The 26,679-nt window shown below is 43.3% G+C and overlaps 1 protein-coding gene across 3 annotated transcripts in view; it reads left to right on the top strand.

Annotated features, from left to right (window-relative positions):
• The window catches only part of Loxhd1 (lipoxygenase homology PLAT domains 1), a 168,216-nt gene that overhangs the window by 55,562 nt on the left and 85,975 nt on the right, over nt 1–26,679 (top strand). For all 3 annotated transcript variants that reach the window (XM_052155668.1, XM_052155666.1, XM_052155665.1), the window contains exons 9-14: nt 5,545–5,680; nt 6,105–6,265; nt 7,187–7,273; nt 7,954–8,089; nt 22,830–22,984; nt 24,367–24,527. In XM_052155668.1, coding sequence (XP_052011628.1) covers nt 5,545–5,680; nt 6,105–6,265; nt 7,187–7,273; nt 7,954–8,089; nt 22,830–22,984; nt 24,367–24,527 — 836 coding nt within the window. The remainder of the gene's footprint in view (nt 1–5,544; nt 5,681–6,104; nt 6,266–7,186; nt 7,274–7,953; nt 8,090–22,829; nt 22,985–24,366; nt 24,528–26,679) is intronic.

The following is a 26,679-nucleotide window of genomic DNA, read 5'->3' as shown; positions in this document are numbered from 1 at the left end:
CCATATATCCATATATACATACACAAATATATAGGTATGTAAACACACATGTATATATATATATATATATATACACACACACACATATATATATATGTGTGTGTGCGTGTGTGTGTATCTATATCTATATATCAAACCAGTTATAGAGTTCATGGTAATCCCTTCGATATGACCACATCATCCATTTTTGCCTTGTTGGTAGGAACTTATGGGAGTGGAGACTGTCTCCAAACACAGCATCAGTTACCATAAGTGCTTATCTGCCAGATACAGATGACATGACTCGTGGTGATATTTCCATTTGTCTTATGAATCAATAACAAAATTTAAATATATGCATAAGGCCTATAGATTGCCTTGAGTCAAACCTGGCCTGACAGTGAACTCCAGTCCAGTCTGGGTTAGACAAAGATGGAGGAGGAGGAGGAGGAAGAGGAGGAGGAAGAGGAGGAGGAGGAGGAAAGGAAAGTGTAATAAGTTTATCAGCCTTTCCTTATGCTTAATGCTTTTTGTATTGTTGGAAGAAGTCTATTTACCTTAAAGTTATAAAAATACAGGGTCAGGGGCTGGAGAGATGGCTCAGCAGTTAGGAGCACTGGCTGCTCTTCTAAAGAGCCTGAATTTGGCTCCCAGCACCAACATGGTATGCCAGAATCGTCTGTAACTCCAATTCCAGGGCATCCGACACCCTCTTTTGGTCTTCAGGGTCCCCACAAACAAACATGAAGACCACCATTCACATACACAAAATAAACAAGCAAGCAAGCAAACAAACAAACAAACAAACAAATAAATAAATGTTTAAAACTATGAAACTATGATTCTATATCCCTTCTACAGTTGCTAAAGTTTTGGTTTTCCTATCCACATCTTAAATCCACTAGAAATTATTTTTGTGAGGTAGATTTTTTCCAAATATATCAAAATATTTTAGCAATATTTATTAAAGGATTTAAAAACTACGGTAAAGTTGCAGGACTAGAGAGATGGCTCAGCAGTTAAGGACACTCATTGTGCAGTAGGCCCGGGTTGAGTTTCTGGTACCCACAGAGTGGCTTGCAACGGGCTGTAACTCCAGTTCCAGGCGCTCTGATGCCCTCTTCTGGCCACCACACTCACATGGCATACATAAACATGTTCAGGCAAAACCCTGACACGTAAATAAGTAAACTTAAAAAAATCACCAAAAATTCTTTTTATTCTCACTAATTTATTTATTCATTTGCTTTACATTTCTTCTCTTCTCCCAATCCCATCCTCACAAACCCTTACGCCCCATTCCTCTTTCTCACTCTCCTCAGAGAAGGAGAAGTCTCCCATGGGTTCCAACCCAACTTCACATATCAGTTACAAGAGGACTAAGCATATCCTCTCCCACTGAGGCCAGACAAGGAAGCCCAGCTAGGGGAAGGGGATTTAATGGTAGGCAACAGAGTCAGACACAGCCTCTGCTCTAATTGTTAGAGGTCCCATGTGAAGGCCAAGCTGCCCAATGCTACAAATGTATAGGCAGCCTAGGTCCAACCCCTGAATGTTCTTTGGTTGGTGGTTCAGTCTCTGTGACCTCCCATGTGCCCAGGTTAGTTGTTCCTGTAGGTCTTCTTGGACTGTCTTTAACCCCTCCAGGTCCCTTAATCCTATCTCCCATTTTTCCACAAGACTCCCTGAGCTCCTTCTAGTATTTGGCTCTGAGTCTCTGTATCTGTTTCCATCAGTTGCTGGATGAAGCCTCTCAGGAGACAGTTATGCTAGGTTCCTGTCTGCAAGCATAGCAGAGTATTATTATTAGTGTCAGAGGTTGGCTCTCTCCCATGGGATGGGTCTCATTGGTTGGCCGTTCCTTCAATCTCTGCTCCATCTTTACCCTGTACATCTTGTAGGCAGGGCAAATTTTCAGTTGAAGGTTTTATGGGTGGGTTGGTGTCCACCTCTGTCTACTGGAAGTCCCACCTGGGTATGGGAGGTGGCTACTCCAGTCTCCATATCACCAGCTGTTAGGAGTCTCAGCTAGGGTCACTCCATAGACTCCCGGGAGCCTCCCCCCTCCCAGGTCTCCAGTTTGTCTCAGATGTCCTTCCTCTGATTTCTGTCTTCTCTCCCAGTTCGCTCTTGCCCTGTCTCCCCATCCCTGATCCCCATCCTCATTCTCCTTTCCCACCTAGTTTTCTCCCCCCATCCATCTCTAAGGTCTGTTGTATTTCCCCTTCCCGGTGGGATTCAAGCATCCTCCCTTGGGCCGTCCTTGTTACTTAGCTTCTCTGGCTCTGTGGACTGTAGCATGTCTATCCTGTACTTTATGCCTAATATCCACTTATAGGTGAGCACAGACCACGTGTGTCTTTCTGGGTCTGGGGTACCTCACGCAGGATGGGATTTTCTAATTCCATTCATGATCTCTTTGTTTTACTCATGGATCGGAAGGATTAACAGTAAAAATGGCCATCTTACCAAAAGCAATCTATAAATTCAGTGCAATCCCCATCAAAAGTCCAACACAATTCTTTACAGACCTCAAAAGAGCAGTTCTCAACTTTGTATGGGAAAACAAAACAAAACAAAAACAAGCAAAAATCAGGATAGCTAAAACAATTCAGTACAATTAAAGAACTCCTGGAGGCATCACAATCCCTGACTTCAAGCTGAACTACAGAGAAGTAGTAATAAAAACTGCATTATATTGGCATAAAAACAGACAGGTCTAATCAATGGAACAGAAGAGAAAACAACCCACATATCTACAGACACTTGATAGTTGACAAAGAAGTCAAAACTATACAATGGAGAAAAGAAAGCATCTTTAACAAATGGTGCTGGTCTAACTGGAGGTCTGCATGTTAAAGAATGTAAATAGACCCATTACCCTGCACAAAACTCAGGTCCAAGTGGCTCAAAGACCTCAACATAAACCCAGACACAGTAAATATTATAGAGAAGGAAGTGGGGAAGGGCCATGAACACAGTACAGGAGACAACTTCTTAAAAGAATACCAATAGCTCAGACACTAAGATCAACAATTAATAAATGGGAACTCATGAAACTGAAAAGTCTCTGTAAGGCAAAAGACCATCAATAGGACAAAATGGCCAGCCTATAGAATGGGAAAAGACCCTCACCAGCTCTACATCTGACAGAGGGCTAATATCTAAAATATATGAAGAACTCCAGAAATTAGACAGCATCAAACCAAATGACCCAACTTAAAATATGAAGTACAGAGCTAAACAGAGAATTCTCAATGGAGGAATCTCTAGTAGCTGAGAAGCATTTATGGAAATGCTCAGTGTCCTTAGTCATCAGGGAAATGCAAATCAAAACAACTCTAAGGTTCCATCTTACACCTGGCAGAATGACTAAGATCAAAAACTCAAGAGAGAGCACATGCTGGCGAGGATGTGGAGCAAGGGGAACACTCCTCCACTGCTGGTGGGAGTGCAAACTTGGACAAACACTGTGGAAATCATTTTGGCTGTTGTTCAGAAAATTGGGAATAGTTCTACCTCCAGGCCCAGCTATACTACTCCTGGGCATACACCCAAAAGATGCTCTAACATCTCACAAAAACACTTGCTCAACTATGTTCATAATAGCTTTATTCATAATAATCAGGAACTGAAAACAACCTAGATGTCCTTCAACCAAAGAATGGATAAAGAAAATGTACAGATACACAATGGTACCCTCTCACTCCCTCTTTCTCTCTCTGTCTCCCTCTCCCTCCTTGTTTTTCTGTATCTCTTCTACAAGTTTTCAGACAGTCCCATTTTTCCTGGGTTGGCCTTGAACTCACTCCGCAGCCCAGGTAGGCTCTCTAATAACTTGAATCATGGTCAGAACCATTAGTGTTTACTTGATAATTCTTGTCATTAAGGAAGTTTGGGAAGCAATGATTAAGTTTCTTTTCCATTGCAAGTAAAATCAGTGCTTTCCAAAACAAACAAACAAACAAACAAACAAAACCTCCAACTGCTTTCTGCTTTCTATGCTGTTCCATGAATTTGATTTAACAAATTTCTTCACTAATGCAACATTCACTGCTTTCATTTTATACATTTGTGCTATTTCTGCTGGAACAAATTAAATCCAACCTCCTCCTTTATTAAAAGGGCAGATTGACGCCTGCCCTCATTTAGCATCCCTTAAGTATTTTAGGCTCTCCCCGAATTGAAGGAATGCTAACAGGATCTACAGCAGTGATTTCCATCATGCCTAACACTGCAACCCTTTGACACCATTCCTAATGTTTGGTGACCCTCAACCATAAAATTATCTTCTTGCTATTTTATAACTCATTTTTTCCACTGCTGCAAATCATAATGTAAATATCTGATATACCGGATATCTGATATGTGACCCTCCACCAAAGGGGTCATGACCCCTCAGGTTGAGAAGCACTGATCTACAGAGAATCCTTTGGGATACCTTATCTATGAGAATGGTGTACTTCTTAAAATTCAGGTCTTTAAAGATGTTTTTCAGTGTAGCTTTATATTTCTTCTTCAACACAGTGTGTGTCTTTGTTAGGTGTCATCATACAGATCTTACAGTCCGTATTGTCACAAACGCTCTTACAAGTGATCTTTTCTGTTTGTTGCTGATTAAGTATTTTCCATGCACTGAGTTTACATATAACCATCTGTTGAGCTGTGTATTAACTTTAATGATTTTTCCATACACTTTTGAAGGTTTTCTCTGCCAGCAAGTCTTCCCACAGTTTGGTTGGTTTTCAGGCTCCTTAGCCACAGAAAGGCTTTACCATTTCTTTTTAAATTATGAGTGTATAGCTTAAGACCTACAGTAGCATGCTGAACAGAAAATAGAATGCTGTATATCTTTGCTTTGTTTTTAATTTTGTGTGTGCACAGACATGTATGTGTGCATATATGTGTACATCTCTGTGTGTTTGTCTGCATGTGTCTGTGTCTCTGTAAGTATACATGTGTGTGCATAGAGCCTAAGGCATCATGCATGCTAAGTTCTACCCCTGAACTGCACCTCCAGCCTTAGTTTATTATTTAAAAGCAACTGCTTCTAGTGCTTTATTTAACTAATTATATTTGAGGAGGTTGGTATACATTATTAAACTGATTAAATGCATTATTTTCTCTTTATCCATGTTAAGAGTTGTTTCCTGAGCTAGTGTTGAATTCTGTTTATAGCTGTTTTCTGTTTGTAGTGAGTTAGTCCTGTGCTCTTTCTCCTTTATTAAGTTGATACACTGTACGCTGGATGACTGCACTTTCCAACGCTTAACCAACTCCGTGTTGCTTCTTTAGGCTAAACTTAGTGATGGCAGCTGCCGTGAAAGACTTCTCCTTCAAATAATAATTTTTAAAAATATTTATTTTTTTATCTGCAAAAATTTCTTGAAAGAGGTTTTTTATTTTTTTAAGATTTAATGAGAAAGTAAGGTAAAAAAAAAAATACTGTTCCTTGAGGGGCCTAACACAGACACCTGTGCCCTTGGAGCTGGGGAGGCTTCTGAGCACTGAGTGGGCCTCCGCAGTGGGCCTCACACAGGAGACACCTGCTGTCTGCCTCCCTAGGTGGTGATACTGTGCCCCTTCACCGGCATCCAGCAGACTTTCCCCTGCAGCAACTGGCTGGATGAGAAGAAGGCAGACGGACTCATTGAGCGGCAGCTCTATGAGATGGTGTCTCTGAGGAAGAAGAGGTTGAAAAGTAAGTTTGAGGGACCCAGAATCTGGGGTCCTCCCAGACAGAAGCTCAGTTCTGTAAGGTACAGGCTGCGCACTGTTGCGGAGATGAAGCCAGTGTCCCCAAACTGTAGGAGCTGCTGTGATGGAAAACGGGGTTAAACTGAGCGATTCACTCAATGGTCCCCAATACAGTAGCTGTAGGGCAGTGCAGTCAGCTCCTGTCTACTGATAAAATGCATAAAGTACATCTTTAGCCATTAAATAAGACGCTAACAGGGTTTTCTATTAATAGGGGATCCTTAGCCTTATATATTCTGCACTTGTTTAATGGGTTCTAAGAGCAGACACATTTGTGTATAAACCCCAATCCTGAGCTTTTCATCCCCTCCTTTCTTCCCCCCTGACTCTTGGAGCTTATGATGCACCTTGATCTATCTGTCTTGTAGAATTTCCTTGGTCCCTTTGGGTCTGGACAACTGATCTGAAGAAAGCCGGCACCAACTCACCCATCTTCATCCAGATTTATGGGAAGAAGGGGAGGACAGATGAGATTCTTCTGAATCCCAACAACAAATGGTTCAGACCTGGCATCATTGAGAAGTTCAGGGTAGGAAGGAAATGGGATGGTCGGGAGGGAGATGCGAGAAACAGTGGAGGAGCACAGGACGCTCCCGTTCTCTATGCCGGACTTTCAACCAAGTTTAAAGGCAAAAGGTACACGGAGCCTTTGGGCTCCCACAGCAACGGCAGATTTGATGATTTATAGGCAGTTTATTGAAAGAGATTTAGTTTATATTTGATCTTCCACCTGAAATAGTCCAGGATGAAGTTTATGGGACAGAGCCAGCATGGAATGCTTGGAGCATTCAGGAGGGAGGTGAACAGGGGAATTGTGGGCTCAGAGGCCCAGAGCGCAGTTAGATTGTTCAACCTGGCTGCATTCGAGTGTCAGGACCAAATTTAAGGGAAAACATGAATTTTGGAGCGTTTGAAAGAAAATCCAACTTTGAACTTTGCAGTATGTAGGCAGAGTGAGTCTCTGCCCTCAGAGGTGCCGATCCACCTTTGAGGAGAAGAGCAGGTAATTTGCCGCCGTCCTTTCTGAGCACCCCACTGATACCTCCATTCCACCACCAAGCTCGTTGTGCTTCATGTATTTGTCTTCTCTGCCAGACTCGAGCCCCTGGGGAAAGGGCAGGGCCACTGTACTGATCTTTTTGTCTGTCTCGGTGCCCAGCAGATTCCCAGGGCTGTGGCCCTGAGCTAATTTGCAAGGCTGCCATCTGGGTTTTGTTACTGAAGATCTCTTGACTGAATCCCACTGTGGGTCAGTTATTTTTGTTCAGTTTCACCAGTCCAGGCTGAACATTCCTTTCACATAGCCATCTCGATCCCACGAGCCACTGGTTCCCAGGGACATGGGAGAATGGATGTTTGAGTGTGGCTAGAAACAAACCTGTGGACAGCTATGAGGACAGATGTATTCCTGTGACTGTGTCCACAGAGACCTTTTTATTTCTCCTTATAGATGGAGCTCCCAGACCTTGGCAGGTTCTATAAGATTCGGGCGTGGCATGATAGGCAGAACCCTGGCTCTGGGTGGCATTTAGAAAAGGTAAGGTGTGCCTTGAGGGGTGGGTAGGAGCCAGATCTATCACATTTCATGATCATATATACATTTACCTCTGTATTTGTTATGATGGAGGTGGGAAGGGTGGCCATGGGTCATATTTTTTGATGGGGACAAATAGAGTCCTTTCAAAATAGAGAAAATATTCAGGTGTCCATGGGGTTTACATCTGGTCCTGTCTCCCAGATGATAAGTGAATTTGGCTTCTAGGAGACCAGGGAAAGAAGCAGCAATCTGATCACCTGACTTCTGCAAGAGGCAGGATATCTCATCCTTAAGACAAGATAGCAGGCCTGTCACAGGGGTGCTTGGCAGCTTGATCCCAGCACTGGGATGCAGAGGCAGGCTGATCTCTGAGTTTGAGGCTGGTCTGGTCTACAAAGTGAGTTCCAGGACTACACAGAGAAACCCTGTCTTGAAAAAACAAAGTAAGACAAAGTAAAAATAAAAAAGAAAACACACACAGAGACATACACACATATGCACACATGCACACACACACATGCACACATGTGCACACACACACACATAAACACATGCACACACACATGCACACTAGAGTGTGAGCATACACATACTGATTAGAAGAACAGAATGAGGACCTCAGGTCTTGGGTGAGATATCTGATGGTCCCACCTGCTCACTTCAAGACCACCCCATTGTAGATGACTCTGATGAATACTCTGAATAAGGACAAATATAACTTCAATTGCAATCGCTGGCTGGATGCCAATGAGGATGACAACGAGATCGTGAGGGAGATGACCGCAGAAGGCCCAACTGTGCGGAGGATCATGGGAAGTAAGTATTGAGCCATCGGCTGCCGTGGGGCAGGCAATGGGACTCCTTGCTGAGCTAGTGAGGGCCTGGCAGTCTTGGCTGCGGTGCATCATCCGCCCTCTCTGAATGCTGCAGTGAATTAATTAAGTTCCATGGAGGGGAAGGAGATGCTCAGGTCTTCGAGCTGACCACAAGAGGACATGAGCAATCTGCACTAAGCAACAGCTACCCAGAACCTCCTTGAGATGAAAGGAAATGACTTCTTTATCTTTCATATCATGAAACTTGGTGAGTTTTCTCCACACAGTAATGCTGGATCTGGGCTTTATTTTCTTATGGCACACTAAGCTGGTACCCAGTGAATCCTTTATCTCTGTTTGAGACCAGTATGAGAAGGATTAAGTTTTTAATCTGGAGTCCAGCATTCATTCACTTTCAAAGGACCAAAGGAAGACAGCAGACTACCAATCAATCAGAATTGGTATGGAGAAAAAATAACCTAGTTGTTATCCCTGTGGCTCTTCTTAATTTTTCAATAGGAATATTTTAAAAGTGGTATTGAAAAAATCATAAAAAAATGAAGTGTACATGGAAAATTTTAACCAGGTGTGCTTTCTGGATCCCTCCTAAATATTTCAATAACTCAAGTCACAAGTGATCATGTGATACTGCTGAACACTCTGTAGTTAGCTGTACACTTAGTAGAAGCTTTGAATATGTTTGTTGAAATAACTTGATTAGAGTTAGATACTCATATAGATATTACAAATGTATTTCAGATAGCAAATATCTAAAGATGAAGTCATCCCGTCTATGAGAATAAGAAGACAATTCTTATAATTTAGTACTGTGTTTCTTCCATTTTTGGCTCTTCTTCATTTTAATACAGTATATAACTACAGAATACTTATCTTGAAAAGACCTAACAATAGCCGAAAGTAGAACTGAGGAAGCTCCTGCCACGGTTAGACAGTTGGCTACAGACTGTCAGACTCAGAGCAGGTCTTGTGCTTACTGGTTCAATGACGGTCTCTCTTGAGACACCACCCCTACTTTTGCATATTCAATATTTTCAATGAAAACAAAGCTATCATTTCTCTTTACATAAGATAACATCAGCTCCATCCAATGGTTTTATGTAATGTGTAGTTCATGAAGGCAGAAAGGCATCTGTTCTTACTCATGTCTCAATGTCTATATCAGCACTGTGTCTGCAGGTCTCAGGGAGACCTTCTAACCAGTTCTTATGATTTCAGCTCCTCGGCCTCTTCTTCTGAAGTTACCTGGCGCTTTTATCCTTGAGCGTTTGGGGGAGGGCTGCTTTTTAAGACTTCTCAACTAACAACTCTGCCCAGCTTTCTCAGGGTGCCTTATCACATAGAGGACTGCTGAACCACACATTGCTGGACTCCATGATATAGCATTTCCAATTTAGCAGGTCTGTAGTAGGACCCCAGAACACACTTACCCAGCAAATTTTGGGAATATTAGCACTGTCCCCAAGGAAGCACGCTGAGACTCACCGTTACTAAGGAAGTCCCACATTTCTGCTGCTTAACAGCTTCCAGAATTTTCTTGCTGTTTCTGTACTTGTCTCTTCCATCAAGCATTTCGGTGAAAGCTTTTTATTTGGTTGATCTTTGAAGCCAATTGTAGCTTCTCATTTTAGTTTCCCCAAAGGAAACACCTGCTAGTTTTACCTAGAATGTCCAGCACATTCTCTGCTCCTTGCCTTGACTGAAGCATGGTTTTCTCTCAGTCTTCTTTTCTGTCTTCATAAACCATGGGGCACAGAGCAGGGCGCATTCTCCTGACTCGCCTTTGCATCTTCAGATCCTTGCTGTAGGTTCTCAGGTCCCACATCCCTTACTGAAAGTGTTGACACCAACTTTTGATGTCCCATAATCCCGGGATAGTATATTGACTTACTGGGACAGCTGAAAGAAAAGTCTGCACTATATGGACTAGGTAGACTATACAACAGGAAGTTGTTTTCAAGTAGTTCTGGAAGCTTCAGTCCGGATCTTTGCAAGATCAAGATCTTTGCAAGGTTTATTTCTTGGCATCTTTCTCATCCCTTTAGAAGCAGTTGTACTTGTGTTCTCAGATGGTCCTCTGGGTGTCTGTTCACCTGTGTTCTAGTTCCTCCCTCTTACAAGCATAATGGATCAGGTCCCATCCACATAGTCTCATTTTACCTTAATTATCTCTTAAAGATGCTGTCTCCAAATGGTCTTAGAGATCTTGGGGGTTAGACTCTCTGCAAGTGAGTTAGAGATGGGGATTTCAATGGAGTCCATGATAGGCAATATCTCTTAGGGTCAATTTATATCAAGTTTTCTATAGTTTATTGAAATGCAGATTCTTGGGCCAAACCCAGTTATGCTGATTGGACTCCCAGGTCTATGCCCGGTGTGTCAGTTAGTTAGGAAAGAGAGACCTAATGGGGTATTACTGTGGCCAGGTTGGCCTGTGGGCACATGTCTTTTAGAATTTGTCTTGATAATTGATACAGGAACACTCCCTGGCTGGGCCCTAAACTGTGCAGGAATAGGTAGCAGGCAACAAGGACGCACTTACCCTCTCATCGTTCTTGACCGTGGATGTGAATGCAGCCAGCTGCTTAAGGTCTTGCCTGACTTCTCTGAAATAGTGGACCATAACCTGGAACTGTAAGGCAAATAAACCAAAGTGGCTTTAGCTAGGGAATTGGCCACAGCAACAGAAATGGAACCAGGGCCCAGGTAGTGTGAATACCAGCCCTTGTCTTCCAGGCGCCTCATGCCAGGACTCACTTTGCCCCATCCTTGAATCCCCCAGCACCTTCATCTCCTTATTCCTTCTGCTGTGCCGGGGTATTTCTGTTCTCAGTGTGAGAGCTTTGGTTTGACACACAAACCCACATATGATTTTCCATGCACAGAATAAGGCTCTAAAATCAGGCTGCAGCTGAGCAGACTAGAGGCCAGATGATAACGTTTAAGGAATCTCTTGGAGGTGGAACTTGGTTGTAACTGCTGTGGAGACCCAGCTATCGGAAGCTTCCTACTCAGGCAGCTATTGTCCCAAGTTGCAAAGTCCATCCAAGCCAGGGCCAGAAGGGGCTCTGACACTAGAGGCCATGGGAAGAAGAACATTTCTACAGACTCCATATCAGTTGTGCATAGAATACAGGCTTTTCATGGCTGTACTTTGACTTCTCTGTTAAAGAGGGATTTCATTTTTAAAATGTATTTATTTATTCATCCACTTTACATCCCAGTTGTGCCCTCCCAACCTCCACCCTCACAAATCCCTCCCCCCATTACTTCCTTTTCTTCTCCTCAGAAAAGGGGACGCCCACCCTGAATGCCACCCCACCCTGGGACATTCAGCCAAAGCAGGCCTAAGCACTTCCTCTCCCACTGAGGCCCAACTAGGTAGTCCAGTTAGGGGAAAGAGATCCAATCAAACTAAGTCAGAGACAGCCTCTACTACAATTGTTAGGGGACCCACAGGAAGACCAAGTTTCCACCTGCTACAAATGCATAGGGGCCCTAGATCCAGCCCCTGCGGGTTGGTTGGTGGTTCAGTCTCTGTGAGCCCCCATGCGCCCAGGCTAGTTGACTCTATAGTTCTTCCTGTGGTGTCCTTGATCCCTTTAGCTTGATCAATTCTATCTCCAACTCTTCCGCAGGACTCTCCAAGCTCCGTCTGATGTTTGGCTGTGGGTCTCTGTATGTTTTCATATGCTTCTGAATGAAGCCTCTCAGGAGACAGTTATGCTGGCTCCTGTCTACAGGTATTGTAGAGTATCAATGTGTCATGGACAGGGTATCTTACATGGGATATGTTTCATGTTGGGCCAGTCGTTGATTGGCTGTTCCCTCAATCTCTGCTCCATCTTTTCCCCTGCACATCTTGTAGGCAGGACAAATTCTGGGTTGAAGGTTTTCTAGGTGGATTGATGGCCCCTCCCTCCCCTGGAGGTCCCACTTGGCTAAGGAGGTGGCCACTTTAGTCTCCATGTCCCCTGTTGGTAGGAGTCTCAGCAAGGGTCTTCCCCAGAGACCCCCCAGAACCTCCCCTATCTCAGGTCTCCAGCTACTCCCAGAGAACCATTTCAATGAGAAAAATTTTAGTGATCAATATAGGCAGAATGTCTATCTGTCCGTCCTGGCTCTAAAGAATCTTTGATACCTTCTTTCAGTCTTTGGAGGGTTTTTTTGGAGCCTTTACTAACTCAGATTTGTTGAACTCACTCTTCCTGGTTCATGAAAATTTTCTCTTGTGCTGAGGACACTCATGAGATCTCCTCTCAGCTCTCCTGTGGTGACCTGCATTATTCCTTGCACTACTAAACAGAGCTAAAGGCGAAGCCACACTCCTCTGGGAGGTAACAGATAACACGCACAGTGTCCCAGAGAGCCTTCAATGGAGAGCCTTGTAGTCATGTCCGATGAGTAAATACCAATTTAAAATCAATTCTTAGAGACCGAAGTTGTGTGTTCCCAGTTTGCTTACAAAATCATGATCAGCCAAATAAGCAATTAATGTCATGTCTGGTTGTTCGGAGGCTTTTTGGAGTGATTGTGCTGATTACAGATGCGGACAAAGCATGTACCAACTCCCAATTTGTTTCCACCTTGCTTTTCCCTCAGGAGGTCCATTCAATGGCAAAATGAGATCCACTTTCTCCACTGTGATTATAGACTACTGACGAGCGGGCAGGAGTCCATTGGATATGAGTGTTGGATATTGTTGCTGCTTGTTAATCAGATTGAACCATAATTTTTAAATTAAAGCCCAGGAGGTTCTGGTACTTGCCCATCTGTTTAAAGTCTCTCACTGCTGATGACTAACAATGTAATTATTTTCAATTGTCCACAGATGTCTTGCCAGGCAGTTTGGGACCTCAGTGACTGGTGGGCTCAGAGGGATCCTTGGAGAATAAGACTTGTCCTATGGGACAGACCTTAAAACACTGGGATAAAGGGATAGAATCCCCAGGACAGGAATTTCTGTTTATTACCATTTTTGTTTCTGACAACTTTCTTGCAAGACAACTAAGAAAGCAAAACCTATCAGCAAATCAGATTGGAACAAGGCTGGGGTTTGCTTCTTCATTTTTTTTTCAGTGTGACAAAAAGCCCAGGCAAACAAGATGTGGGAGGAAGCGTTTCTTTCGGCTCCCAGTTTCAGACGGTTCAGTCCGTGGGCATTCCTTGGTGTGTAGGAAGCACATTGTCATGGCAGGAGCACGTGGCAAACCAAAGCTGTGTCCTTCCTGGCAGCTAGGAGACAGGAAGAGAGGTAGAGAAGGAGAAGGAAGAGGCTTTACGGTGGCCTCCTAAGACCTACTCTCTCCAGCAGGCCCCACCTCCCAGCAGCAGCCTAAGGTGGGAATCCATGAGTGGATTAATCATGAGGTCAGAGTCCTGTGATCCTGTCCCTCCCAAAGTCCCACCTCTGAATGGCACTGAGGACTGAGCCTTCATCACATGAGATCTGCAGGGCACACACAATGTTACTTACATAAAGACATGTAGCATTTCGATTTTGAAAGTTTGCTGGGGAAGGCAGAGATGACTTAATTTTGAGTAATGTGTTTCTGTCAGGGAGGAAATGTTATGGGGTAAGAAATGTTTTACTGAACTTCGACTCCTGCCATACGTGTCTGCCTGTACCCGTTCTGTTCACAGCAGGCCTCCATGCACAATGCTTTGCCTTCTAACAAATGTTTTGGCACAGACACCATATCTTTATGTACCCACATGATTCATGGTCAGATTGATTTTTCAGATGTCTCTATATGGAAATGAGTATATTATTAAAATAGATTTTGTGCACTAGACTTCCCAGCGACTTGTCTCATTTCTGACATATTTCATCCTCGCTGTAGATGGAGTTTCAGTGAATAATGTCTCTTTTTAAAAAAAACAACAGCCTTATTGATATGAAGTCATATGTCATTTACTTCACCCACAAAAAGTTCACAAGTCAATACCTTTTGATATGTATCTGACAGATCTATATATCCATTATCACTGTCAAATTCCAGAATATTTCATACTCCTAAAAAAACTCCATGCCTGTTTTCCCCACCTTACTCTTGCCTATGACAGCCACTAACCTGGTTTCTGTCTCAGCAGCCTTGTCCCTTCCAGACATTTCAGATCAACTGAGTCACACAACATTTTCTTTCATTAACATGTGCTCAAGATTCTCCAACATTGTACATAGGATGTACTGTGTACTGGTACTTTATAAATCTATTTGTCTATCTATCTATCTATCTATCTATCTATCTATCTATCTACCTACATATCTATCTATCTATCTATCTATCTATCTATCTATCTATCTATCTATCTATCCATCCATCCATCCATCCATCCATCCATCCATCCATCCACCCATCCGCCCACCCACCCACCCACCCACCCATCCATCCATCCATCCATCCATCCATCCATCTATCTATCTATCTATCTATCTATCTATCTACCTATCTATCTATCTATCTATCTACTTACCTATCTATCTATCTATCTATCTATCTACCTATCTAATTTAGTGTGTGTGCACACCTGAACACACACCATGGTTCATTTTTGGCAGTTAAAAGATAATTCTTGAGAGTCAATTCTATCCTGCTTCTTCGTCTGTGTCAGGGACCCAACTCAAGTCACAAGCACTGTGGTCAAGCACCTCTACCTGCCGAGCCATCTTTCTGGCCCATAATTTCTTTTTAATTGGTGGATGATGCTCCAGCATGTGGATGTTCCATGCTCAACTGTTGAACACTTGGGTTGTTTCTGCTTCTTGGTGACCATGAGCACCGCTACTCTGACATTCATGCACGTGTGTTCACATGCACGTGCTTTTGGGTCTGAGTAACTCTCCCCATCACTTTGGAAGCAGCCATTGAGATGGTTTTCAAAAGATGGGCCTGTTTTTACCAGTATCATGGCAGTTCCTTATTTGTCTACATCTTGTGACACTTGCTGGTTTTCCCCTTGAAGTATATTTTGCAACATTACATGAATTTAAGGAAAAGCTTATCAAGTTCTACAAAAGACTCAACTGCAATTCTAACAGGGATTGCACCACACTAGTTCTGTGTGGAGACTAATGCTGTGTTGATGATGTTAGATCTTGGCAGTCTGTGGACATGGGACATCTCCATGTCCGTTTATTGAATCTTTAATCTCAGTGATATTTTGTAACTTTCAAAGTATAAAATTTTCACCTGTTTGGCTAAGTTCATTCCCAAAAATTTTATTCTACTAGTATGCCATATTACATTAATTGGTTTTTAGAAGTTAAACCAAATTGTATTCCTAGGATAAATCCTATCTTGTCAGAGTGTCTCATTTTTTGTTTGTATGTGTGTGAATTCCAATTAGGCATTTTATTTAACTTCTCATTGTATCAAATATTTTTGAGTTACACATTTGATTTTTATTGAAAATAATTTTATACAATATAGTCTGATCATGGTTTCCCCTCTCTTAAATTGTCCCAAGTCCTCCCCACCTCTCCCCCATCCAATTCTTTCTTTTTCTCTCTCTTTAGAAAATAAACAAGCATATAAAACAAATAAACCAGAATGAAAAAAGAAAATCATAAGAAACACACACACACACACACACACACACACACACACACACACACACGAGAGAGAGAGAGAGACAGAGAGAGACAGAGAGAGACAGAGACAGAGACAGACAGACAGACAGACAGAGACAGAGAGACAGAGACAGACAGAGGGAGAGAGAGACAGAGAGAGAGAGACAGAGAGACAGAGAGAGCCAAAAGGACCAAAATTCATAAAATGTAAACTTGCAAACTACTATAGAAAGCAAAAGGCCAGTAAGGTTAAAAGAAAAAAAACACCAAAACAAAAGTAATATGGGACAACAACAAAATCTCCAAAATCACCATTGAGTTGCTTTGTAGTGGCTGTCTATGGCTGGGCGTGGAGCCTACCGGTAAGTGCAGTTTATATATCCAGTGAGACTCCAGTGGATTTTTCCTTTGCATGCTTTTGTCAGTTGGCGATGGCTTCCTGGTTAGACATGGGAGTGCTTGTTCACTCCTCCCTCTCAGTGCTGGGGTCCCATCTGACTAAATGATGTCAGGCCTGTGTGTGCTGCTGCTTGCTCTTAAGTTCATCTGTGTATGTGTCCTGTTGTATCTGGAAGACACTGTTTCCTTGGTGTCATCCCTCTCCCTGGGTCTTACGATCTTTCTGCCTCCTCTTCTGCATAGATCCCTGAGCCCTGAGGTGAGGGGTTTAGTGAAGACATTGTATTTAGGACTGAGTGTTCCAAGCTCTGTCACTCTCTACACATTGTCTATTTATAGGTCTTGCTATAAGTTTCCATCTATGGAAAGAGGATGCTTCTCTGATGATGGCTGACACTGATCAGTGGATATGCCATCATCAGGAGTTGCTTTATTATGGTGTTCATTTAGCAGAACAATAATACTTGTTTTCCCTTAGGTCCATGGCCTATCTACTCTCAGATTCTTGGCCACCTGGATAGTTTCAGGCATTCCTTCAGCCTCATGGAGGAAGCCTTAAATCTTATAAGATAGTGGTTGGTTACTCCTGCATCATTTGTGCTACTATTGCATCATAGTATCATCCAATCAGGTCACCACTGCAGAGCACAGACTATTGCATCATAGTATCCTTCAGACATTACCATTGTAGATCCCAAAGTACTGCATCATAGTATCATCCAGACAGGTCACCATTGCAGATTACAAAGTACTGCATCATAGTATCATCCAGACAGGTCACCATTGCAGATTACAAACTATTGCATCATAGTATCCTTTTCCAGGTCACTATTGCAGATGCAAACTGTTACATCATAGTATCATCCAGACAGGTCCTCATTGCAGATCTCAGACTATTGGATCATGGTATCCTTCATACAGGTCACCCCTGCAGAGCGCAAGGCTGAGTTGGTGTTTGCCTTTCTCCTCTGCTAGTGTGCAGAGTGCCCTCCAGTACCATAAACATTGGTCCATACTGGTGAGGGCTTTAGTGAGGTACTAATGTCACTTCTTGTTCAATGAGATACATAAGTGTTGTCATTAGCACTAGAGCCTTGCCATTAATTTCTAATAATCTTGGAATAGTCTGAATAGTTTGGGGATTCTCATGGGGACCTCACTGCCAACAATTTAGTTGTATGAAACTCATTTCTGGCACTGGACAGTTCACTCGTCTAGCTGGGGCTTTGTCTTCTCTGTTAGTGACTCCGTTTAGATTTCCTATAGAGATAAATGACGTTTCTATTGTGGTAGTTTTCCACATTACCGCTCAGATGGTGTCAGCTGTGTTTATAGCCCCTCCTTTGCCTACACCTTCCCTCCTATCTCTATTCAATGCTCCTGTTCCAGTCTCTCCCCTGGGTCTCCATAACTATGCTTACTATTTCCCCTTCTTTGGGAGATATTTCATGTCCCGAGTCCCTTGCTTTATACCTAAACTCTGTTTTTATGCTGACTGTAGCATGTCTATCAAAGGCTTAAAAGCTGGCATCCACGAACAAGAGAATCCATACTAGGTTTATCTTTTTGGGGTTGGGTTAACTTCATTCAGGGACTTTTCTAGTTCCATCCATTTACCTGCAAATTTCATTATTCCATTTTATAGCAAATAAACAATATTCCATTGTATTACATGCCACATTTTCTTTATTTATTCATCTGTTAACATCTAGGCTGTGTCTGATTTCTAACCATTATGAATAGAGCAGCTACAAACATAAATGATCAAGTGTCTCTGCAGCAGGAAATAGAGTCCTTTGTGTCTATGCCCAAGAGTGATATAACTGGATCTTGAGGTAGATCCATTCCCAGATTCCTGAGAAACCACCACACTAATTCATAGTGTATAATTCTTTCTCTATGATGCAGTATTTGGTTTACAGTTACTGTGTTGAGGATTTTTGCATTTGTGTTCATAGAAGATATTGGTCTATAGATTTATTTTTTTATTGATGCCATTACCAGCTTTGATACCAAGAAGGTGTGAGCTTCATGAGTCCCCTTAGGATGATCATTAACCTTTATTACAAACTTGACTGGAATGAGTCACCTCGGAGTGCATCTTTTAGGTCATTTCAGAGAGGACTAAATAAGAAATCCTCGCCCTGACTGAGAAGCTTCCATTCCATGGAACCTTTCCCCAGAAGAGGAACAGAGAAATCATGTAAACATTAGTGCATTGCTGCTGCCTGTCCCTGAACCAGCAACCTCACATTCCTGCTGCCATCGACAAGACCCACTCCTGTGGTGACATCCCTGCTGCCTTGGGCTATGTTCTCCTAAACTGTGGGCCAGAACAAGCCTCTTCTTCATTTGCTTTTATATTTGGCCACAGCAATAAGAAAAATGACAAATGCAGAAGATGGGTGCCTGGGAGCAAGGCTGTTTCTGTTGTGGGGAGAAACCCGAGCATGCAGTTCTCAAGCCATTGGAACCGGTTTGTAGAAGGACTATGGAGGAATTTGGAGGTGAAGGCTAGGGAAGCCCCAGCATTCTGTAAGCTGTTCTATCAGGACTGAGGAAGAGCAGTGCCAACAGAAACGTTGACAGACAAGGCTACACTTGGAGATTCAGAAAGAAATGATGATCTTGTCACGAACCGGGCTAGAGGCCATGGGAGTTACATACTGTCAAAGAAGACAAGTCATGTCATGGAAACTCAAATGGGGGCTGAGTTAAAAAGCTGTGAGTAATTTACTTGATGATAAGAAACTGCAAACTTTGGTATAGCATGCAGGCTCTGGTGTGGTTTATTGTGCCCTGCATTTCGTAAGGTCTCCACTGAGAATTCAAAGCAGAAGGTGAATCAGGCAGAAGGAAAAAAAAACATAGTTTGGAAAGAAAAGGAGTGTGAACCCAGTTAAAGTCACAGACAAGGTGGGTGTAGACAAAGTGGCTTTAATTGTTAAAAGATGTTAATGATGGTAAAGCAAATCAGAGAACTGGCATCAGGACAAAAATAAAGATGTTTCAGGTGCAAGGTCCTACTCAGGGAACTGTAAGATTGTGGTACCTTTTGAATCCTGACTGATGGTGTTATGAGACTGGCCTAGGCCTTTTGGTCTGGGGTAGAACATTATGGATTACAATGATGCGTTTAAATGTCTAGTTGACAAAGGATGCATTTGTGGTGGTTAATTTCATTGTCAACTGACTGGACTTAGAATCCTCTAGGACACACACACACACAGAGCACAAACACACACAGAGCACACACACACACACACACACACACACCTTTCTGGGTATGTCGTGAAGTTATTTTAGAGATTAACTAAGGGAGAGAGACCTATCCAGATTAATAAAGATCCATCTAGAATGTCTGTGGGACCATCTCATGGACTAAGGCGGAGATGGAGCTAAAGGGGAAAGGAAGAAGAAAATTGAACATGAGTAGCCACATTTCCCTGCCTTGTGGCCCATCCAGGTGTGAACAAGCAGCTTCATGCACAGCTGTAAGGTGGTCTTGCTACCTTCCTTCCAGGATGCTCTGAGCCACGTTAATCCGTGAACCAAAACAAGTATCTTCTCCCTTAAGTCACTTCTCCTCAGGTACTTGGTCCCAACTAGAAGAAAAGTAAGTTAATAGACCCACTATTCTCCTGTTACACATTCTTCAGAGGAAACTGCATTGTTTGCTTTCAATGTATAGTAGATATCCACAGTAAGACATCTGGGCTTGAGCTTTTCTTTGTGGGTAGTTTTAAAATTTATTCAATTTTTTCACTTTCTATGAATCCATTTTATCTCAAATCAGTTTTACAATCATTCTTTATCTCAACCCCTGTATGTTGCAGGATCTAAAGAGTATCTCTGTGATAAGATGTTTAGATCCATGTCTATTTTGACAGGATCTATATAAAAGAGTTCCTTTTGATGTTCAACTGTTTTCAACTGTATTGTTTTTCTTGCCCTTTCTGCCCCATATCTAGGTGTGCGGGTGGGAATATATGGGTCCTCTGTTTCTCCACATTGATGGGAATTTTATTCAGTCTGATCACTTACAAGATTCTTTTGCCTTAATCTCAGTTCTTACCCACTCTAAATTCTCAAGCTCTTTGCTACCGCAAGATATTTGCGAATCTTCTTTAATGCCTTCAATTTCTCCTTAGAGTCCCTCATTTTGCCAACAATACATCTTACACTGGCTGGTTGTGTGTAGTAGCATCAAGGGCCTCCATCTCTTCAGGGAGCCTACCATAGTCTACTTTTTGATTGAAACACTAAGTTCATTTATGAGTGATGTATCACATTTAACATAATTGTCAATACAGTAGGATTTACATCTGTCATATGTCTTCTTTAAAAAAGAAACTTTTCATTGACTTTTTTTGTGTGAAATTCATATCATGTACCCCAATCCTAGTACCCTCTCCATCCCTCTGTATCTGCCCTCCTCCTCCCTTGCAAACTCCTCCCAAACAAAGCAAAACAAAAACAGAAACAAAAGCAAAAACATCTTATTGTGGAAGCTGCACTGCGTTACAATGTGTCACACAATGCACCCTTTTGTCCACACATCTTTACTTGCAAATGTTCATTGCAATGGTCAATGGTCTGATTTGAGGCCTCTTGCTTCTGCTACACTCTATCAATTCTGGATCCTCACCGGGACTCCTCTCAGATCCTCCTGTTGTTGCACTGGGTTATGGAGCTCTTGCAGCTTTGGATCTATAGGACCAGATCCTATAGATCTATAGGATCACCTTCATGTGATTCAGCAGTTAACAGATGGGGTAGATGTTGGGGTGCTCAGAGCCCTGAACCTGGGCCTGGGTGGTAGCTGAGTGGGTCAGCCTGCCAGCTCTTCCTTCCACGCCTGTCCTCCAGGGCTCACTGTCATGCTTTGCTGAGGTGAGGGGCAGGGCCAGCTCTCCTGCCTGCAGCTTCCAAGAAGGGGCTGACTGGGCTTTCTTGTACCACGCTGGCAGGGTGTGGAGACAGCTCTTCCAAACCCATGCTAGCATGGTCAGCTTTCTTAAGCAGCATCAGGTGTGTGTGTGTGTATGTGTGTGTGTGTGTGTGTGTGCACACGTGCGCGCGCACGTGCGTGCGTGCAGCTCCCTGCTTGCAGCAGGCAGTAAAAGGCTGGAATGCCTCTCTTGCCACTGCTCAGCATTGCCCAGAGGAGAGGCAGGGGCATCTGTCCTCATCTCTGTGTTCACTTATAAAAATACATATTGTTTCAGTTACTTTCTAAGTAGTCTCCGCAAATTACAATCCACAGCTTGACTTAGAACAATTTAACTCAAAGTGACGCCAACTTAATTTTAATAGTATATAAAAATCTCACTCCCCTGACTGTGCCTTCATGCAACTGGTGTCATTTAAATTGCATCTTTGTCTAGGATATGTGATACCCTATATTGAGAATTTGTATTTTTACATATTATAGACTCACCAGTACAATTTTATAATTATTGTTCTCTGATGTTGTGCTTTATATAAAATCTGAGAAGATAGGTGTTTAAAAAATACATTTATAGTAACATTTTAATCATCACTTTACCTTTTCTGGTGACTCATAATACTCCAAGTGAATTCACGTTACCTAACTGTCTAGCGTGAAGCTTTCCCATTAATATTTGTTACAGAGAAAGTCTTTTAGTGATAAAAGATTCTTGAAGTATTTGTTTATTTTGGAATGTTTTCACTATCATCCCGGAGGATAGTTTTAGTGAATATAGAATTCTTGGATTATGCTTTTTTTTTTCCCTTCAGCTTACTGAATATAGTGTCCCACTGCTTTCTGGTTTCCATAGTTTTGGATGAAAAGTTGTCTGTTAATTTTTATTGTGTATCCCTTGTACTCAATTTCCTGTTGCTTCTTTTGAAGATGTCCTCCTTGTCTTTGGCTCTTAGACATTTTATTATGATGTGTTTAGAATTAGATCTCTTTGGAGTTTTCCTACTCGGAGTTCATTTTATATAAAATGTCAAACATGAAGATTAATATTTTTAACTCAAATCTGGGGAGTTTGGGAACTACTTTATCTTCAAATATTCTTTGAGTCTTTGTCTCCATTTTTATCATCATGGCCCTTGCCAGACTGTGTGGCTGGAAATGGAATACACCTACCTGTGATGACTAAGGTCATTTCACCAGGCCTGGCCCTCCAGATATATTTAACTTTCTTCCTGACTTCTGTTTTTTTTTTTTTTTTAATATCTAACTGATATCTCAGTTATACAGTGACCAGAACAGAACCTTGATTTCCATTTCCAGCCTTATCCTTATCCCAGATCGTCTATTCCTTATTACCAACTCTCTCCAGATAAAACCTGATTTCTCTCTTTCTCTTGATATCGATGTGGTCTACCAACAAGAATTGCCTCTAAATTACATTGCCAATCTGTTGCCTTCTCCCCATTTCTACTGAACCCCAGTTCTGGGAGTCATTCTTTTGTTTCCATCAGAATCCACAGAAGGTGTTCATGAATAAGTTAGTTTCAAGGGTCTTTCCTCTGGAAATTAAGGTTTGGGAAGTCTGCAGTGGGCCCCAGGAATGTGAGTCCTTGTAAACATTTCCCATGGGTTTCTGATGCTTAATGCGAATTAAGGCTTGGCATGAGTCAGCTCCCAAGTGGCTCACTGCAGTGGAGTTCGGAACTTGAGTCAAGAGATGAAGTCATCCCAGTAAAGAAGTGGATGTGGGAGCTTAGGCGTGGGAAGGTGGCAGCCAGCCAATGGTGTCCCCCCTCTCTCTACCAGTGGCCCGGTATCGTGTGACTGTATGCACAGGGGAACTTGAAGGTGCAGGAACTGACGCCAATGTCTACCTCTGCCTTTTTGGTGATGTGGGGGACACAGGGGAGCGGCTGCTTTACAACTGCAGGAATAACACCGACCTGTTTGAGAAAGGCAATGTAAGTTGCAGTGATGTGTGCCCCTCCCCCAGCCCACCTCGGCTCTCTCCTATCTTCCCTGTTCTTTTGAAGCAGAGCTGACGGCAGGTGTCGGGACCTCAGCAATGAGATAACATCTGTCCAGATGAGGGGAGTGGGGTCTGGGGAAACCACATAGGAGCCACTTTAAGGCACAGAAGTATCTGGCTGATTGGACACTTAAGCATTTGGCTCACTGTCATTTGCTAACATTGGTGACAGCTACAAGGCTCCTAGTGCTATGCAGCTAGAAACTAGAGAGCCACCACAGAGACATCGTGGTCTCCTACCCACCCCTCAGGTTGGGAAGGATAGTGAGTATCTCAAGTGTCTTAGAGAGCCCAGGCTGGAAGAAAATGGAAGACAGTCTCTTGTTAGGTATGATCACAAGGGGCAGCTTGTTCATATGTGTGTGTGCGTGCGTGTGTGTGTGTGTGTGTGTGTGTGTGTATACATACATATATATATGTATATGATTTATTTATTTTATTTATATGAGTACACTGTTGCTGTCTTCAGACACACCAGAAGAGGGCATCATATCTCATTACAGATGGTTGTGAGCCACCATGTGTTTGCTGGGACTTGAACTCAGGACCTTCAGAAGAGCAATTAGTGCTCCTGACTGCTGAGCAATCTCTCTAGCCCCTCATATCTTTTTTAAAAGAGAAAACAAGAAAAGCACTAACTATGAATGTGAGAGAAATGAAAGCCATTGCTAGCCACAATACAATGTGTCACATATGTCCCTCTGTTACCCCAGCCATCAAGTGCGTTTACGGTGTAAAACTGTTCAGAAAGTATCAAAGAAGGTCTAGGGAACACTGATCCACTCTCCCCACTCTCCTGGGCCATGCTTTGAAAGGAGGGAGAGGACGCCTACTCGTAATTGGCTATCGTGAAGATTGCAGAGGACCGATATACAGTGTAGGGGTCAGGTGTGGGCCACCGCACATAGCGAAAGCCCAGTAAAGACTCATTGTTTCGGGATGGGAAGTTGTGGGGACTTAGAGGAGAAAGGGATTTGTAGATATCCTTGCTCTTCCTTCTTTTACCTTCCTTGGTGATGGAGAGGGGGGCCATTGGGTGCAAATGGAAGACTGAGCCATCCCGAGGTGAGCACTTGAAGGCTGTGTTGGTAAAGCTTATCTGAGAGGAGGTCGCAGGTAGGCTTGGGTCTATCTGTGACCATTAAGTGTATTTTATATTTCTATTCCCCGCAGTAGCATGTGTTCACCCATGCTCACCCTCGCAGTTCTGCCTTCTGATTTCTGGAGTGTGTCCCCATTTGGTGTTGGGTCTCAGAGGAGCCACCATCTACCTGAGGGGAGCCACCTGACCTTGCTGTCTTTTCTTTCCCGAAGGCCGACGAGTTCACCATCGAGTCTGTCACTATGAGGAAGGTGAGGCGGGTGAGGGTCAGACACGATGGCAAAGGCTCAGGCAGCGGCTGGTACCTGGACAGGGTGCTGGTGAGAGAGGAGGGACAACCCGAGAGTGACAACGTGGAGTTCCCCTGCCTCAGGTACACATGGCCTTTACCTTCCTTTCTTCCAGCTTGTACTAGAGAAAGACTCATGTCCCTTACGTGGAACGTGGAAAATAGTGGCTCCTGGGGATAGTTGATGCGAGAAAGGTGACCTTGCAGGAGCTGTGTAGACCTGAGTCTTACATTTCTGCCTTATGCATGGTGGGCAGAGGCGCTCCACTGCACACCTAGGGCCAGCCAACATGAGGGGTTAGAGAGTTAGCTAGATATAGAATGAAATATACATACAAGTCAGACTTTTGTTTGAATAGTCTGATCCTGTCTCTTCCCTGGTTACATCGTTTCCAGGTACCTGACTTCCGTTGGCTTTCCCTCCCTCAACTTAAGAGAGAGTAAATGTTTCTGCAGTCGTTTCTGCAGTGTTTTTCTGAAGCATTCTATGCACAGCCAGTAGCTCCTGGTGATCTCTAAAGTTGTCAATAGAGACATTTTAGAACAAGGACAAGTATCGGTGTTTTGTGAAACCCCAGTGTTGCTCATTCACCTGTGTTAATTCCTGGGAGCAGCACAGTGGTTGACCCGGGGTCTGAGCCCACACTCTGATCCATTCTGCACCCAAGCTGCTTAGCTGTCGGAGTAGGGAGAGCAACTCAATCCATGTGCATGTGTGCGTGCGTGCATGCATGTGTGCGTGAGTGCGCGCGTGTGTTTGTGTGTGTGTATGTGTGCATGTGTGTGTGCATGTGTGTGTATGTGTGCATGTGTGTGTGTGCATGTGTGTGTGTGTGTATGTGTGTGTGTGTGTGTGTGTGTGTGTGTTATGCATACTCTTGTGAGCCAGACAGGGAGACAGTCGTGAAGCTACCAGCAAGCTAACATCCATCTAGCAACACCTCATGGCAGAACTAGGTTGAAGTGTTTGAACTGAAAGGAAATAGCTTTTTTAAACGATGTCTATTAATACCTCAGAAGCATTTAGGTAACAACAAAAGGTTGTGTCGTGGTTTCCTGTTACCAACTGGGAGGGACTGGGGCTAGGTGAATGGAGGGACAAGGAGCAACAGGTGGGATCTTCTAATGGCTGATGACCTATCTGCTTCTGTCCATGGCGATGTCCCTGCCATCCTTCCTGCAGGCTCTGTGACTACAGGAGCTGTCAGTGACCTTGGCCAGACAGAGAAAGGAAAGCACCAATGGCTCAGTTGGAGGGACTGCAGCTAGCAGTTTGTGGGTCCCAAATCCCGCGCCACTGATGCTTGGGATGCCAGTGTGCATCTCTGTCTTGGCGTCCCTGCGTCATCTCTTCAGTGTTCCAAATCACAGCCCCAAGCCTACGTCAATGAAGGGCATCGCAGGCTCCTGTGCCAGTTTAACTGCATCAATGGTGAACTCAGTCACCAATAATGAATGCACAGATGGATCATTAAAGGAGATAAAGTAGAAGGTTGCCGTTGGTGAAATTTAACCCAGAGAGAGAGAGAGAGAGAGCCGGGTTTGAGTTCTTTACTTCTCCCCGCCCAGTATCTGCTGTTGTTCTAGTCTGTTGCCTGCCTGAATACTGAAGCCTTGTGAACCTGTCTGTCCCCTGCTCTGAGTCTGCATGTCCCTAGCAAAGGGCTTTGCTCTCTCTCTCTCTCTCTCTCTCTCCAGCACAGAAAGCATCACGGGAGTAAGGAATGAGGGATACAGAGTTTTACGGGGGATTAAGTCACTGACCCCATCTGACCCAGATAACAAGCGAAAACTACCAAGCCGTATGTCCAAAGGCATAGTGGATATTAATTTTAGAAAGCTACTTCCATCCTATTTTTTTGTTTTCAGCAAATAATTATCATAACATAAATACATATAAACACACATGCATTACTCTTGGGTCAGCTGCATGGAAGAGTCGATGCCTAGCTTAGGTTGTAAGAGTTAGTGGGAAATCCATGGAAAGTAAGCTTGTTGTTACAATGTTTTCTTAAAGGTAAGTTCAGAGAACAGGCATAGTAGGGCAGCAGATTTGTATATAGTAGGATAGCAGTCTTGTACACAGCAGGGTAGCACACAGAAGGATAGTAGGCCTTCAGTGACCTCAAGGTGTGCTATTAACCCAATCTGTGAGGGCCAGCAAAAGTTCCAGTCACCTAGAATGCTTGAAATATTTTTATTATAATGAATATTTCATCATCACAGGCTTGGAGCA

Source organism: Apodemus sylvaticus, chromosome 13 (genome assembly GCF_947179515.1).
Source record: "Apodemus sylvaticus chromosome 13, mApoSyl1.1, whole genome shotgun sequence".
Lineage (NCBI taxonomy): Eukaryota > Metazoa > Chordata > Mammalia > Rodentia > Muridae > Apodemus > Apodemus sylvaticus.
Note: the sequence above shows the minus strand (reverse complement) of the source record. Positions and strands in the feature narration are given on the sequence as shown.